A 15,898-nucleotide genomic window follows, 5' to 3' on the forward strand; every position below is an offset into this window, starting at 1 on the left:
ATAAAATCTTTCCCTTCTAATTCATCCCCCCCCCCCAGCCCCCCAAGATGCAGACTTCTTTCAAGCACTGTAAATTCATTATGACAGAAAGTGGTACAAATAACCAAATAGGATTTCATATCTTTAATTTTCAATGAAATTCTAATTGTCTCCTTCCTTCCTCTTTTAGTGAAGAAGTCCTACTTTTCTCAGGCACAAGAGGAAAATGTTGATGCTCAGAGATGTAAACTCTCCCTTTAAAACCTTTCCTCAGGAATCATGCCAAGACTTCTACATTTACTCAGCAGAAGCCCACCACTTTTCAAGTGAGATCTGCATATGCCTTAGTTTTGAAAGGAAACATATGCTTACCCATTTTATTCAAATTATAATGAAGTCTTAATCCCCACTGTCTGCTCAAATACTAGCAAGTCATGGTGACACAGACTCAGTAACTTCAACAGACACCACTTACCATGATTCTAATCAAGCTATTTCATTCCAAGCTTTAACAGTAGCAATACATTTCCTCTAAAACATTTCTAGCGCAGAGCTAAATCAAGAGACTGCTCTGACCACAAACTGATCCAAACTAAAAGGCACATGTTGGAAAGTTATGGTTAGCATAACTCTCCAGAAGTTGTACATTTCCATTGCAGTTACCTCTAGAAAAATTGTTCCTTTGGTCAGTTTAAGACAACTGAAGAGTAAGGAAATTTAAAAAAAAAAAAGTTCCACTTCATATATTAATTAGTGGAAAATGGCAATATCTTTTCTTTGAAGTGTTTTGAACTGGTAATTTTCTAAGCTTACCTCTCTCTCCAGAATAGCTAAAAAGCAGCAATTGGAAATTTCTGATGGTTCCATTTTGAAAAAAAATTCAGCAGAAGCCTTTGAATTGGAGCAAATAGGAAAAACAGGAGGAACAAGCCTGTAGAAAATAAACAGATGACCAGAACAGACTATTTAGAGATATAAAAGTAAATAAAAAAGGATATACTAACAGTAATTTCCAAATGTAGTATCTTTCAATGACGGTTCAACATAGCCTATCTATCTTCATTTAAAAAAACAGCTGCTCAAGAAAGAATTGTGGATTCATTTTTTTAGAATATATATTAACCGCTCACCACATAGTAAATCTGTATGAACATAATTAACGGCCATATTCTTTGAGGTCTGCAATTACTGGATTATCAGATTAACCATGAAGTTGGGGAATTTTCTCAAAATACTGAGCACTAGACAGCAATTGTAAAGATGTTGATTTTAAATTAATAAATATATGCTCTTAATAAATATCTAAGCTAAAAATCTTACGTTAAAAAGATTTCTCTATTTGTAGTAATCAACATCCAATTGTTCCAATTTTCAAATTACAGTTTTGAAATGCATGAATGAGGAAAGAAGAAATAACCTTTTCTAGTGTTCTCCCTGTACACCAGTGATTCCCTAGCTGTTATGAACAGGCCTCAAGGACATGACAATTGTGTAAATTAGAAAGGTTAGCTCATAAGGCCACTAAAGTGGTACAAAGCTGTTACAGGACAGAAGGATGATGAAGTGTCCTATGCAATTTTTAACCCATGTTCTCCCCACATTGCTGTCGACTTCTGAGACGCAATCCCTAGTCAATGATCCAGTGATCCCCTCAAGTCAGAGCTTTGTTCAAAGATGATTACAGAGAAGCATATTCAATATTTGTAACCAATATCCTAATTTGGCCAGCTAGTCCATATCTAAGGAAAGCCTGCAACACCGTTTTGTTCCCATGTTTTCACTGTAATCTGGAAATTTTTTTTATATGCCCCTTGAAACATGGCAAGACTGACTACAAGGCACACATTCCCCCCTGCATTACTTAAACTCAGTGCCCTACGGCACATGGGCAATTCTTTGCTTTTAGATCTAGTTACCAATTAGAAAAAAAAGAAAAAGAAAAAAAAGAAAAAAAAAAAAAAGAGTGTGATAATCTTTGCTCTGACCTATGTATACAGACTAATGTTACCAGGACTCCCTTTAATGGATAGGGTGACCCTGAAAATTGATGCTGAAATTAACTCAAATTTGATCAGGCCAAAGGGAAATACGTGAATGGCATCCCCTCTACAGGCACCTGTTCACAATGTGTACTTTTATGCAAAGTGAATCCATTGCTATAAACTGTTTGACCTATGCTTAGAACAGGCTCAGCTCAGAAAGTGGGTACATGCTTGAAAAATCACCTTTACACTTTTGTAGCCTTAAGACCAGCTCTATGACTCCCCCAAGCTCCACCACAGCTTCATTTGGTTGAGCATTACTTCAGCAATGCAGGATAATTCCAACAGATACAATACACAGGATAGGCCCACATGGCCTAACAGTTTCCTGAAAGCCCTCAATTTTCTCGGAAGAGGCAATTAACACTAAGTAGCTGTGTGGTAATCACAGGATGTTCTGTTACCCTAACTGGTCCCTCCCAAAGTCAGGAGGAAGGCTAGGAATGCTGTACCAGGTTTTCATTCCATCCTGCGTTTTTTAGTCAAACAAATTACTTGAGGAAAGAGCACAAGGAATAGTCATGAGTAATACATGTAGCCTAACAGGCTTGAGCTTTCATCTTAGACAAGCATAATCCCACTGTATATGTTATTTATGATGTTCTATTACTGCTCTGTTTACACTGGTAACCAGCAGCATTATTACAGCAAGAACTATGCACAAAAACATCCAAGACACATGCGTATCAACGAAGGAAGAACTGATTCTGGAATCATCATTTTTTGAAGTTCAATCAGTCTTCAATCACACACTGGCTCAGGTCTGCAAAATCCTACTGGGATCTTTATCTTCCCTTTCTTACCATCTGAAATTGCCTTATATTTGAAAGAAAAAAATAGTAATTTAGTGGTATGACAAGTTTCATGATGTTTCTGCAAAAGACAGAATAGGTTTTATTTTGTCTTTCTGGGAAACAGTGATTTTGGGGGTGGGAGGAAAAGGATTTTTTTTTGGGGGGGGGGGGGAAGCTCCTGAGAAAAACCTCCTCAGATTTTTTTTTTATATATATAAATGCTGTTACATAAATGATGAATTTATGTACTATTTGTGTCCAAATAATTCAGAGACCATTATGTTTCAAGGTGTCTCTGGTTCCCCTCATGCAGGAACAGCTGCACGGAGGTCAAGACATGATAGACTCCACAGAATTTCAAATCCCAAAGGAAAACGCAGGCTACAGTAGGAGGCCACAAACACTTCTGGACTAGCACTGTGTCATTGGCAAGACTTGCCCTGATTTTATTGCAGTTAGCACAAGATTTCTGGCAGACTGCTCTGTTCTATCAGTGATTTCTAAGAAAGATGTATTATGCTTTACTGAATATTACCATTATGCATAACTCATCCCTTTTTTAATTTTTTAGGCTTGCCCATAGTTAGCATTTACCATTTTAAACCTAAGAAATTTAAAGGCAATGAATGATACTTTGGGTTATTTTTTGTTTGTTTGTTTAAGAAAGCATTAACACAGTACCTTTCCTCAGGATGGCCTGGCCATTAACATCATCAAAGATAATGCACAATTTAAACATACAGTATTATTCTCCTATGCTTTTGGCAACATACGCTCTCTTAAACTGCATCCTGTAATGAACTATTATATCTACGTACAAGCAAGGACCAACTGTTTCATCACATTTTTCATTGGAGGCAACTTTAAAACAGTACTGTGTAATTTGCCATTTTTATTTTTACATACATACATTTTCAGATAGAACTGTCAGGCTTACATAGGATGTTCTGTTACTTTAACCTGTTCTCCCAGAGTCATTAATGTGAATGCAGGGGCTAGCAATCCTGCAGCAGAGGTTTTTATTCTTCTATATTATTCTTGTACTTTAAAATTTGATTTCTTTTTCCTTTGGAACTGGTTATTCTAGGTTAGAAGCAGAGAGCATAATAGCAAGTGACCTGGCTTCTAGTCTCTATTTTATCTTAAACTAGCTTCATTCTCTTTTAAAAACTACTGCCAGTGTGAAAGCAGTAGTTCTGTATCAGAAGCTTACCACCATGTTATTCTCTATCAGTGGTGCTTTCCCCTCATTTCTGATTCATATGGGAACAAAAAGATTAGATGGAAAAGTAAAGAAGATAGTACTCTCATATAATCAAAAGGAATGATAGGCAGCAGCAAACTATTTTAAATGTTAATCATCTAATGCAAGACAGAATTCTAGGATAAGAATTATACTACAATTTGAAGTATGTCCACTTATAAAAGGGTAACAAAAGTATCTAAGATTATTGTATTTTTGCTAACTTCCTGGAATAATAAAAACTGTTTTCTTAGATGTCCTTTCTGTTTTGAGTTGTTTCCTGAAGAAGCCACACCACAAATAACTTTGGGATTCAATGTACAACTTATGTCAACTGATCTCATCTCTTTCATTGCACGAAGATATGAAATTTATTGTAGCAAATTGACTGTGGCACTGGGTTTGCTTCCTCAGTTCGGGTAGACTTTTAATTATTGCATTTTACTTTTTGTATATATAACTCATTACTATTATCTTTCATTCAAGACACAGCATAGATTACATTTCCCCTATTGCAGACAAAGCAGAAGTAGGGGGCAGAATTTCTTTTGAAGGTTTTCTTACTTCCACCCTGAGTTAAGAAGGAAGGAGTCAGCCTTCAAGACACATGAATCTATCAACCACATATGCAAAGACAGGCTCAAAACTATGCTACATAAATTAACGGTCTCTATATCCAGCAAAAAGATGGACTGAGTTATATGAAAGACACCATCTGATGCCACATTTACTTCAAATCTAGAAAGTTGGTGAAGTTTAAAATGCTATGTTCAGCTGAATATAAGGTAAAAGGAGTCTGGTTTTGGTTTTGGTTTTCAGAGGAAAAAGCCCAGAACTGATACTGCCCTTTTATCTGGGCCATTATGGTATTCTGTGATTGCACATCTTTTCATTCCCTGTGCTGCTGAATACCAGATGCAGCACCTGCAGGAGACTGACCTAACCGGAGTATGGGGTGGTGGGCATTCACCACCTACATAAAGCCATCACGGCTTGAATTATAATGACAGTTATTTTTCCCTCCTCCTAAGGATAGGCTCCCAGTGGAGTGTAGAACAAGAGATCAGAAAGAGCCTTGCATTCAGGATAAATGCATTCACAAATACACATAAAAAACTGAAGTAAATGCTAATAAATGCTTAACCAATGAACTTTAGCAAAAAGCAGGAAAAAAAAATCTTGGAGATATCAACTTGTGTTATTCTTGAAGTTCTTCCATAGATAAAACAGCTCATTCCATACCTATATCGTTGTACTTTATTTCCTTCCACTCTAGATTCCAGTGCTTTGTTCACTACTACTTCATTTTCTTCTGGGTAAACTGAAGAAGTGCAGTAAACAATAGCTTGTACTTTGTTAACTACAGAAATGAAAAAAATATTTTTCACTCTTAAAATTCTTAAAACACACAAAGTGATTTAGTAAGGGCTGAAAACAGCATAAAAATTATGCCTGGGTGTCATTTTTACCAATAAAATATACCCTCCTACATGCATAAGCATTCACTCTCCAATGCTTTTTAGCAATTAAAATCTTTTCAAATATTTGCAGATTTCAGTGCAAATTCAGGGTTGCATCCACTCTGTTTTCACACAGCTACTAAAGGGGGAGGGGGAGAAGGTGACAGCATGAAGATCAGTGAAAATGGCATCAGACTACATTTATAACTTTTCCAAACCAGACTATGACTAAGCCAGTAGGCCAGTTCTCTACAAAAAGCCTGAAGATTATCGTATTGATGGCTGGTGACTACCAGGCCATAGGGGTTTTAGTTACATACTTACTGTTAACTTATAGAGTAACCAGCATATTTTTTCACTACATAAAAACTGGTGATAGTACAATGGAAGTGATTGTACATACAAAGTCTTCCCAGAAATCTGAGAGTGATTACACTTACATTTCATTGCATGCATCAACTCTTTAAGCTGCCTCTCAGCAAGAATACTGAGTTTATCCTCAGATACAGATCCTTGGAAAAGGTCTCTGAGCAATCCTGCATCTAAATGCAAAGAGTTGTAAATTCTTAATACACACTTCTTAATACAACTTCTATTAGTATCTTAAAATTCAGCTTGCAGAAAATGCTTTGGTAACAGACTTAATTATTACTGGTGTAGTAAGAAGGTAGATTTTATGAATTACCATATCAAGGAGTGCCAAAAATGATTATTCTTTCCTTGTCACATTTATTTGTAATTACTACTGCCTCTTATTTATATTTAATGAAACTGTACAGTAAATACTTAAATTATATAAACAATCAATAAAGGAATACAACCAACTGAAAATTATATACATACATACATCTTGGAATAAATATTCAGCCTGTAGTCTGTCTTCTTCAAAAGAAAGGCTATATATAGCCTGCTCCCCAAAATCACCCTTAAACGTCATAAACTACTGACTTGAAATTGTCTTTAATAAAGGTTTTCTTGAGTGCCACCTAGAAAGATTTTGTTTTCTTCCTGAGTATCCTAAACTAGGCCAATTACGTTCTTGCTCACTTTGTGTGGAAAAAAATCACCTGTGTAATTGATTATACATTATTCCCTTTTGTAGTTTCTACTACAAAACATTACACATATTAAATAACTTGCACAGTTCTGCATATGTGTTGTTATAGTAGTTAAAATGAAAATTTTAAAGTGAGTCTTTTAATGAAAAGGTAGAATTTACTGAACTAGCTATTGTGTCCAGATCACAATACCTGAATACTATCTCTTCCAGAAAGCATGAACTAGCTTATCATATCAAAATTTACCTCCATGTTCATTTAAAATAAATTCTATTGGATTGCCAGCACCCACTCCAGAGCATTGTGGCAGCAGCAGAATAACTTTTGCCTTTTGCAGTCTCTGGTCTGTTGGTCCAATCTCAGTAAAGTCTTCATGTAACAACTGAATATCTGAAAAAAGGGAAAAACTCAACAGTTCCACATGTAAGCAAGCCTGCACAATTCACAGTTGAATACACAGTGGTGCCACACAAACTTGCAACAAGCCTGTTAGGCTCAGATCCGCCAAAGGAAGTCCCACTGACTTCAGATTGAAGGATTAGGCCTTAGTATCTTCCACTGATAAGACTGATCATGGGATCCCAGAGTCTTGGAGCATACTGCTCTGACTGTGTCCTCTGAATAAGCCAGACAACTGCATGGGTTTTGGATTAGCACTCCCAGAAACAGCTGAAAGCAACAGCCAAGACACCAAATGTACAGACCCAAAAGTTCCCAGGCACCAGCTGCTCCACAGTAACTACTTTCATGGAGGACTTCACCCCGACATTTCAGAAGCCTGCATCTGTGACACGGTTAATCTGCAACCTTTGATTAGCTTGACTGTAGCTAAAGAGTTCTTGGTTCACTTTGTGACAAAAAATAAGTTGTTACTACCCTCCCCAAATATTCAGACAAGGAATCTTTGAATTGTGATAGAATTTTGTCATATTCATAGGTATCACAAACATCTACGCTACACTACTTTATGCATACCAGCTGCTTAACACATACTTTTACATCCCACGTGCCTGAACAAGTTCCTCAGTTCAGCTTCTTTTGCTGGAGATTTTACACCACAAACAAAAATTCTGGACATGCTGTGATTTGTCAGCACTGACATATGGGCAATGGTCAGACGGGAACCCATGTGAGCCACTACAATGTCATCGTCTGTATTCAATAGAGCACGCACAGAATGCACAGCAAGGCTGCGAGACTTATCCTGTAAAATAATGATATAAAAAATTAAAGCTGACCAACTAATTTGGTTTCTACAAGTGTTACCATTTTCTAAATTAGGCAAGTATTTCATTTTTTTCCACAACTGGGAAAGAGAAGAGGAGAAAAAAGTAATCATGGATAGCTGGTAATATAGAATTAAAAAATATAAAAACAAACACCTTATTAGGTCAAACTCGCTAAATTTATTCTAAATCTAATGCAAAAGAAGAGGTAAAATCTATAGCTGAAAACAAACTTAAGTCTGTATCAGCTCCCTAAACAGGAACACTTATGCGTGTATACCACTTATGCCATTCAAATACCTCCCTACACCTCCAGACAGGGATGGAGATTTTGAGGGTTCTGCTTCCTCACTTTGAGGATTCTTAAACAGTAATATTTGGAATTTGTTCCCATGATCTATGGGCTGCCATGTAGAGTTCTTCTCTGTGGATCATCTATTCAAAATATACATATTGAAATGAGATACTCAGAATTAATTTGTACCTTGGGTACTAAATTTTGAGGCTAAAATTTCCAGAAAATAGTAAGCATTGAGTTAAAACGCCCTTCAAAATGTTTCTATCATGCACTCAAGAATCATTAGACACTTCAGAATTCCCAGTTGAATGTCGTTCCAAGGTTACTGCAAACCATCTGTACTCTATAAAAGGAACCTCTGGATAACCCTCCTAGAGGGACTATTGATGCCCAGTCATAAAAGAGACCAGTGGGCTTAATGGAGATTTAGGAACCACACTGCGTAAAATATGAAGAGGCATGATTATTCCATCACAAATATGCAATTGCAGAGGAAGAGATACTATGAATATTAACATGCCATTATCTACTAAATGGGAGTAATGTATAGTTACACTGAAACTTTCCTCACATTTTCAGAAGCGAGACAGTCTCAGCCACTTTTGATGTTTATTTCAACCATTTTATAATTAAATTTGTATTCAAAACATCTTATTAATTATGGCTATCAATTCTAAGCATTAGCATTTGCATGCTGCATTTAATATTCTAGCCTTCTGACTATTAAAAAAAGAAAAAAACAGGAACTTTTGAGAATGTATTCTTGCCTCACTGATTTAATAGGAAAGTCACACAATACCTGACCTGATTCTAATGCAAAGCATTATTATAGTTTGCAGATGATATTAAGATACCTCCCTCAAGGGTACCATCAACTCACCTGTAGTAAGAGTTTGTAATCTGCAAAAAGATCTAAATTAAGCAGTTCTTCTTTAAGAGAGGCAGGAAAAACCAACACATCATGGCAATGTTGGTCCACACAGTAAGTATAATGGTCGAAGTCTGACACAGATTCAACTCTTGTGAATCCCTTCATCTTCAAATTACTGAAAACGTCTTGAAGGCTGTTAACATACAACTCTGACTGCTAAATACACAGCACTGTTAAGCAATTAGATACATACTGAAGATTTGGATTTTTGCCTTTTTTCTTTAATGTGTGCATTTATATAATGAAATGTACTGCCTAATGCAGAAGGGGGATTCACTCTATTTTAGGTATCTAAGTCCTGGTTCAAAATACGTAAGTTAACAAGTGATAAAATAAACGAAGAAAGAGTTATGTGCATCCAGAAAATGCTTCAAGGCATCAGAATGTAAATGCCCACATACTCGGGTCACTCTGTAGCAAATTTACTGCTGGAATAGTTTGATTCTTTTGATCACTTTCAGTGTAGCCCAGCTTGCCAATGAATTTAATGACTGATCTCTAAAATACTCATTGTGCAAAGGTAATAAAAGCATAAATGGTGAGGTTTGCAATTCAAATATTGAAAAGGTTTGAAGTTATATACACCAGGAGGCTTTTGCTGAAATGTAGTTTTAGACAGTGTCATAAACTTTTATCAAACATTAAACATAGGGTCAACATAACAACTTTCAGTCAACTAATGCACTCAATCTTAGTTAAAGGTTGTAAAATTTTAACCAGAAAACTAAGACACCTTCTCTATCTTGAAAAGCCTATAATCTAGGCACAGAACATTGGTCCAATACAAGAGTATTAAAAAAAAAAATCTTGAAAACAAGATAAAAATGAATAACCTATGTAACAAAATGAGTAACAAGATAACCTTGCATGGTTCATGTATCAGCACAGAACTGAAAACACTAGTGTTGTGTATATAGTAATAGACTGTATATAGGGATTAAAAAATATATATTTTTATTTGAAGTTTACACTATCCTTAGAGAATAAACATCAGTTTTAAGTACTCTAACTTTCTCAACATCCTTGGTCAATTTTATGGCTTACAGTAATACATCTACTTTTAAAAAGTTTTCTCTTTTTCTTTTTTTTCTTTTTTTTTTTAATAGAGTTTATTTACCCACATTGTTTTTTCTAACCGATTTCCCTAGGTGTTTGGTGAAAGACTCACAAAAGAAACAGAGTAGTAAGCAACAATCTTTCACACAGTTAACAGTTTTTGAATACTATTACTGCAATCTACAAAACCCACAAACAAATGTAAGGCAATGTCACTGCATTAAACAGCATTTCTTATAAGAAACTGAAATTACTGAAAATTCTAAAATAAGTTTGTAGCATACTATATGGCTTTATAGGTAAAAGCCTAAGTATTTTAGGTGTTAACTTTTAAGTTACTTACCTGATTTTAAATGTATTTATCCAAGCATATAAAGGTAAGGCAGAAGCCCTTTGTTCCTGCTTCCGTATGGTTTCTGGTAGAATGTATTCAATTGAAAGAGCATCATGTTTGATTCGACATCTTGCTAGTGCAGCTGCCAATTTGGTCTTAAAACTACAATACACAGTAATAAGTTTACTCAGCTTTATAGATGTTTAAACCAGCTATTATCATGCAACATTTATATTACGATTTAGCTCATCCAGATACCAAAACCAAATGCAAGGCCTCACTTTGCAAGCTCTTACAGAAAATACACAGTTACAAGACATTTTCTACCGCAAACAACCCACAGTTGCAAGGTACGTAGCTGAGACTACGTTAAATGTCACATGACTGGAATTATGACAGATCACTCCTGCACTGACTTGAGACTAGTTTCTGGATGTGTTTATTTTCTCAGAAAGCTCAAAAAAACCACCAAAACACAATTATGTTTTCAAATATGTATGTGTGTGCATGTGTGTGCGTGTGGTTTTTATGTATATATATATAAATAAATAAAAAATGAGCACTGAAGAAGGTTGACCTCTAAATATGTACAGAAACAACAAGAGCATTATGGCAACTAGGAGTCAGGGGTTTTTTTATTATTCTGTGAAAACATCAGAGAAAATATCCCCAGTCTTTTCCTCCCACAAGCTTTATGCATAGTTTTGATAAATGAGACTTCAAAGCAAATAAAAATTGCTCATGAGCTACTTCAGTTGTCAAGTTACTTACCACCCCTCAGAAGTACATAGCACTGATGTTATTCATGAACTTTGTGGGCTATTCTAAATCCAGCAGCAAGACAATTTTGTCCAACAAATGCCTGTTGACTTCATCAACAGACTGACGGAAGAATTACTTCAACGTTACTTCAAGTGTTTATTTTTACATAGTCATTCTTTGTTCTAGTTACTTACAATGACAGAGTCCTGTAATAGCAGTATTGCTAAAAAAAGAAAAAGGACACTATTCCATTCCATGACCCTTTTGCTCTTAGCTCTGTTACACTCATATTTATGTTCAGTGAATATTTTATTTCTCCTTTTCTAAAATTGTATGAAAAAAATTTCAAGAAAGCAGAAATAAGATACCTTTTTCCAGCAAAACAATCTACCATATAAAGATGGCTTCTTAACTATCTTAGCTATATTTTTCTTAATTATAGGAATATGAAACTTTCCCTTTAAACCAGGTTCTCATTAGAAATAAAAACAAAAACCACAAAGAAACAAAATTTCAAGATGAAAGATACCTGTAATATTCACAATTTTAAAAAAGGAATTGGTTATGCAAATCAGGATTCTGCTAATATATATGAACAAATAAATTGTTAGCACATATACCTGTATAGATAATGCTCTATTTTCCGAACTTCTGCTACAGGTTCTTCTTCATCAACAATCTCTCGGGCTTGAAACTTTCGGTCTTGTAGGTCATAAAGCATCACAACAAGCAAGCTGGTTAATTCATCTGGCTGCAATAGGAAAATAACTGGATAGAGAAAATGACACAGAGCATGTCTTGCTCCTGCAGAAAGATCCATATCAAGAGTAGTCTCCCATGTAAAAGGCACAGAAACCCCAATGAGACTGTAAGAATAGGAAAGCAATTTGTTATGAGAGCACTTGTGAATATTTTAAAAACTAATACGCATTTTAGAGTTATTTGGTTTATCAATATTAAAAAAGATATTTTATTCCCACAGATAATATAGTATATCTTAATTTTTAACATTATCAAAATTTAAACTTTGAAGTTATTTTGTCTGCGTAAATTAGTTCCACGAACAGCTATGCTAACAAAAACTTACGGTCTACCAATTTATCTCTTGTGGGATTCTTGGGTACCTAATAACAGATGAACTCGAACAATTCCATGCTTGGGACATTCATAAAATCTCTTCACCATGTCTAAGGGTTGAATATATGCAGCATCTCCTTCTTAGGGGGGCTAGGTGCTAGATGCTGCCTAGTGGGGCAGCATCTCCTTCTTAGCATTTGTTACTCTCCTCTACCTCTTTTCATGAAATTCCTACAGCTTGTATGCCCCTAAAAACTCTTACCTTCTGGCAAATGTAACTGAAATCGGCTAGAAAATTCAAGCTATTAGGGATGTATAACCAAACATAAAATGTGACCATGAAAGTCTCATTTCCTTACAAAAACAAGCTGAAAATCGTAAGTTAGTCTTAGCTCATTTGCATACACACATCATTGACCTCCACAAATAACAGCCATTCAAATTCATCTTGTAATTTTCAGAGGCACTGATGACTAAACTGGACTGAAGAGCAGACTATACTACCAGCTCTAGATTTTCTTTTCATGACAAAATAGGGAAGTGTGTAGGTATGAGTAAGCTCCACTTTTTGTTGCTAGTGTAAGTACAATATTCACATACAATAGAGTTTGCCCAGGAAACGAAACATGAGTTCAATGCTCTCTTTTGCCTGATGGGGTTCACTCCATATTTTCCAGCTCCTAGGAACAGAAAGGCAGCATGACTCTCTTTGCCCACTGACAAGGGCACATAGCTGGAAAGAAAAGCACAGAGCACCATTCTCTATTTTATTCGAAGTATTATTTAATGTAAAAACAAGAGGAACCAAGCCAGAACTCAAAAGCCTCCCCCTTGTTTCTTCAAATGCCCTGATCTCTCAAGAAGGCACACACTTGTTCTTGTATTCACTACACCTGGGGCAAGACTCATACATTCCATTCAACAGGGAGCAGGAAACTGAGAGGAAAAGGAGAAAAGAACCCTTACCTGCAGGACTGTTCAGGACACTCTCCTGGGAAGTGGAAAAACACGAGTTCGAACCACCTTGTAACAACAAGTGTGCAGGTGTCAAAACCTGCTGGACAAGTAACATCTAATATTCTATTCCTCGACTTTTCCTGGCTCATGGGCAACATCACTGAGCAAGTAATACACTGCAGGCAGCATTACAGTTGGTTCTCCTAATTTCTTTGTTTGAATCTTTTAATTCCCAGGAGCAGGGAACCAAAGCACACCAATGAATCTCACAAACAACCTATCTAGTGCCTTGGAGATTAATGCCTTAGACAACTAACTTTAAAGGTTGGCAAAATTTCAGTCTCCAACTACTTTTTAATGGACAGAGTAAATTCGCTGTCTGCACATGGACTGACAGCTATGGGGAACTTCCAGGCTGTGAACCCCAAGCTCATCTAGGCCTCTATTCTGAGCTAGCAAAGAGCAAGATCTACCAAAGGCAATGATACTTGCTGGGACTTTTACTGGCTACCTTAGGCAGCTCCGCATTCAAGATGCTACTTGTTGCAAACCCTCTCTCAGCCTCCTAGCTCAGTTTTGGCTACCAGCATGAGGTCAGGTGACTGACTAAAAATCCATGTTGGGCAAGGCTGAATGCTATTACAGAAGTTCCTTTGTGGATCCTGATGCAACTCAATATGCTGTGACATAAATCTAGTATTTCAAGGAAAGACAAGTTGAACGAACACTTCCATATAGTTTAAAACAAATGAAGAACGTCTCAGAATCCTCAGAAAAGACTCCAAATATGGCAATTCAGAAAGTACATTTACCCCCTCATCAAAATATTTACTTACTATTGACTGACATGGATAAGCGCAGCTATCTAACAGTATTTTTTCAAGAAGATCTTGATCTGTAAAAAAACGAGACAAGTTATGCTATGAAATCTACAAAATTCTAAGAAAGAAAGAAATAGAAACTTACAAATCTGTAAAGAAAAAGCTGAAAGTTTAAATAACATGAGAAGTGCAACTTCAATTGCAAACAGTAACAGTTCTGAGTATAATTCCTTTACATGAAAAAGCATAGATTTCAAATGTTTGACTTCATAAATTACTGACAACTCTTAGATATATTTAAATATTTGAGGGCTACTAATAGTCTAACAGTAACTAGCAGTCTAACAAAAACTTTCCCAAATGCCTGCTGCCAAGCAGAAACAAACATTTGTTTTTACATATTGTCTCTGCTACATCATTTCTGTTGACAATTCTTGGAAAAGTTTTCTACTTACATTTTAGAGCACTGAAAGCCAGTTCATAAGATACACGCTGGGAATACTCATCTTTAAAAGTTAACATGGGAGATGCTGAGTCATCACCATACCGCACCAGTATTCTATCCTGAGGCTTTTTCTTATGAATGCCTTGAAAAATCTTTGCTGCATTTACGTATATCAAGTCATGATAGACATTCTTCTCAATCAAAGTCATTGTGCTCTTTTCAGTAGATCCTTTTTCATCTGAAATTTTCATTTCACTCAAGTCTGAAATGTCATTTATAACATCTTCATCTAAAGACCCCAAGTTACTTTTAGAACTTGGCATTTTTCCAGTTGTTGGTTGTGTAAGTGCAAGTCACAATTCTGCTGCCTCTGCAAAAACAAAGTTGGTATTGAATGATTACGTTTTCTTTCACTAGAATACACTTTTCCCTTCATTTTCAGGTTTTTCAATAGAATTGATTTTCTTTTTTAGGTCCTAATCCTGCAGATATGCATATATTTGCTTAACTCAATTATCTTATATAGACATGTATTTATGATAGTTTTGTTACATTAGTTATTTTCATTATTAATGCAGATACAAAAAAAGACTGCTTACTTGTTTCAAAGAGCCCAGTGTTCTACAATAAGTGAACCTGTTCAGATTATATAGGGATTTGACTCTTTGTGTCTAATAAGAAACACTATCATTGCAGGTAGACTAATATTTCTTACCAGGGAGTCTCCTTTAAAAAGATACTACAGAAATTTCAAAGCAGACATTGTTTCTTCCAAACAGGAACCATCTTCAAGAGTTGCAATGAATTCCACATGCTTGTCCACTGAAATGCACATCTGCTCCTAAAAACAGATAGTAGATGTCACCTGAATATTAATACATTAAATGACTATTACCTAACCACCAAGATTTTAAATACTAGAAATCCATTCTGATGGTCTCTGAAGATACTGTTCAACTCTGCATGAGCCCAGGTGTGTTTCTTAAGTTTTCTACACATCTTACCTAAAAAATAAAGGAAAAATTAATCTTCCCCAAAGGTGAACAGGGCTTCAAGGAAAAAAAAAAAAAAAGAAAAGTCCTTACATCAAGGAGCACATGTAAATGGATCAGTATTAGATGAATCCAAAACAGTCACTTAAGTTCCACCTAAAATCCATTTAAAGTATCCCATTCTCAGTGCTTGGATTTACCCTGTTTGCTTTCGTTACTATAATACCCATTTATGACAACGTTTATAGGCTTAGAAGTCAGGTTAGATGTTCAGAACAAGGCTAACTAAGCCAACACGAATTTAATCACAGAGGAAACATTTAAAAAAAAATGGAGCTTTCCTGCCTGGAGAAAAATAAAAGAACCTGGAGGAATTCAGCAACTGTAATACAGAAAAATAGGCATGGATTCAGTGATGACAAA

The 15,898-nt window shown here is 35.8% G+C and overlaps 2 protein-coding genes across 7 annotated transcripts in view; one reads left to right on the top strand and one right to left on the bottom strand.

Moving 5' to 3' along the window:
- Positions 1-4,317, top strand: part of APBB2 (amyloid beta precursor protein binding family B member 2) — a 214,540-nt gene extending 210,223 nt beyond the window's left edge. Inside the window, exons 18-19 of one of the 2 annotated variants that reach the window (XR_010389082.1) lie at positions 170-2,782; positions 3,129-4,317. Coding sequence is in view for 1 of the 2 variants with exons in the window: in XM_064511241.1 (XP_064367311.1) it covers positions 170-172 (3 nt within the window). In the remaining variant the exon portion in view is untranslated. Of the gene's footprint in view, positions 1-169 lie in introns of both variants that reach the window. The other variant, XM_064511241.1, reaches the window with a different exon arrangement.
- Positions 1-15,898, bottom strand: part of NSUN7 (NOP2/Sun RNA methyltransferase family member 7) — a 29,402-nt gene that overhangs the window by 9,069 nt on the left and 4,435 nt on the right. For 2 of the 5 annotated variants that reach the window (XM_026093708.2, XM_026093705.2), the window contains exons 2-13: positions 15,199-15,324; positions 14,494-14,853; positions 14,054-14,112; positions 13,227-13,251; positions 11,804-11,951; positions 10,431-10,583; positions 8,981-9,164; positions 7,570-7,780; positions 6,823-6,966; positions 5,959-6,060; positions 5,301-5,418; positions 793-910 (exon numbers count right to left, since the gene is read on the bottom strand). In XM_026093708.2, coding sequence (XP_025949493.1) covers positions 793-910; positions 5,301-5,418; positions 5,959-6,060; positions 6,823-6,966; positions 7,570-7,780; positions 8,981-9,164; positions 10,431-10,583; positions 11,804-11,951; positions 13,227-13,251; positions 14,054-14,112; positions 14,494-14,806 — 1,575 coding nt within the window. In that variant the 5' untranslated portion in view covers positions 14,807-14,853; positions 15,199-15,324. Of the gene's footprint in view, positions 1-792; positions 911-5,300; positions 5,419-5,958; positions 6,061-6,822; positions 6,967-7,569; positions 7,781-8,980; positions 9,165-10,430; positions 10,584-11,803; positions 11,952-13,226; positions 13,284-14,053; positions 14,113-14,493; positions 14,854-15,198; positions 15,325-15,898 lie in introns of those variants that run through there. The other 3 variants (XM_026093709.2, XM_026093710.2, XM_026093711.2) reach the window with 3 other exon arrangements.

Source organism: Dromaius novaehollandiae, chromosome 4, assembly GCF_036370855.1.
Source record: "Dromaius novaehollandiae isolate bDroNov1 chromosome 4, bDroNov1.hap1, whole genome shotgun sequence".
In the NCBI taxonomy this organism is placed as follows: domain Eukaryota; kingdom Metazoa; phylum Chordata; class Aves; order Casuariiformes; family Dromaiidae; genus Dromaius; species Dromaius novaehollandiae.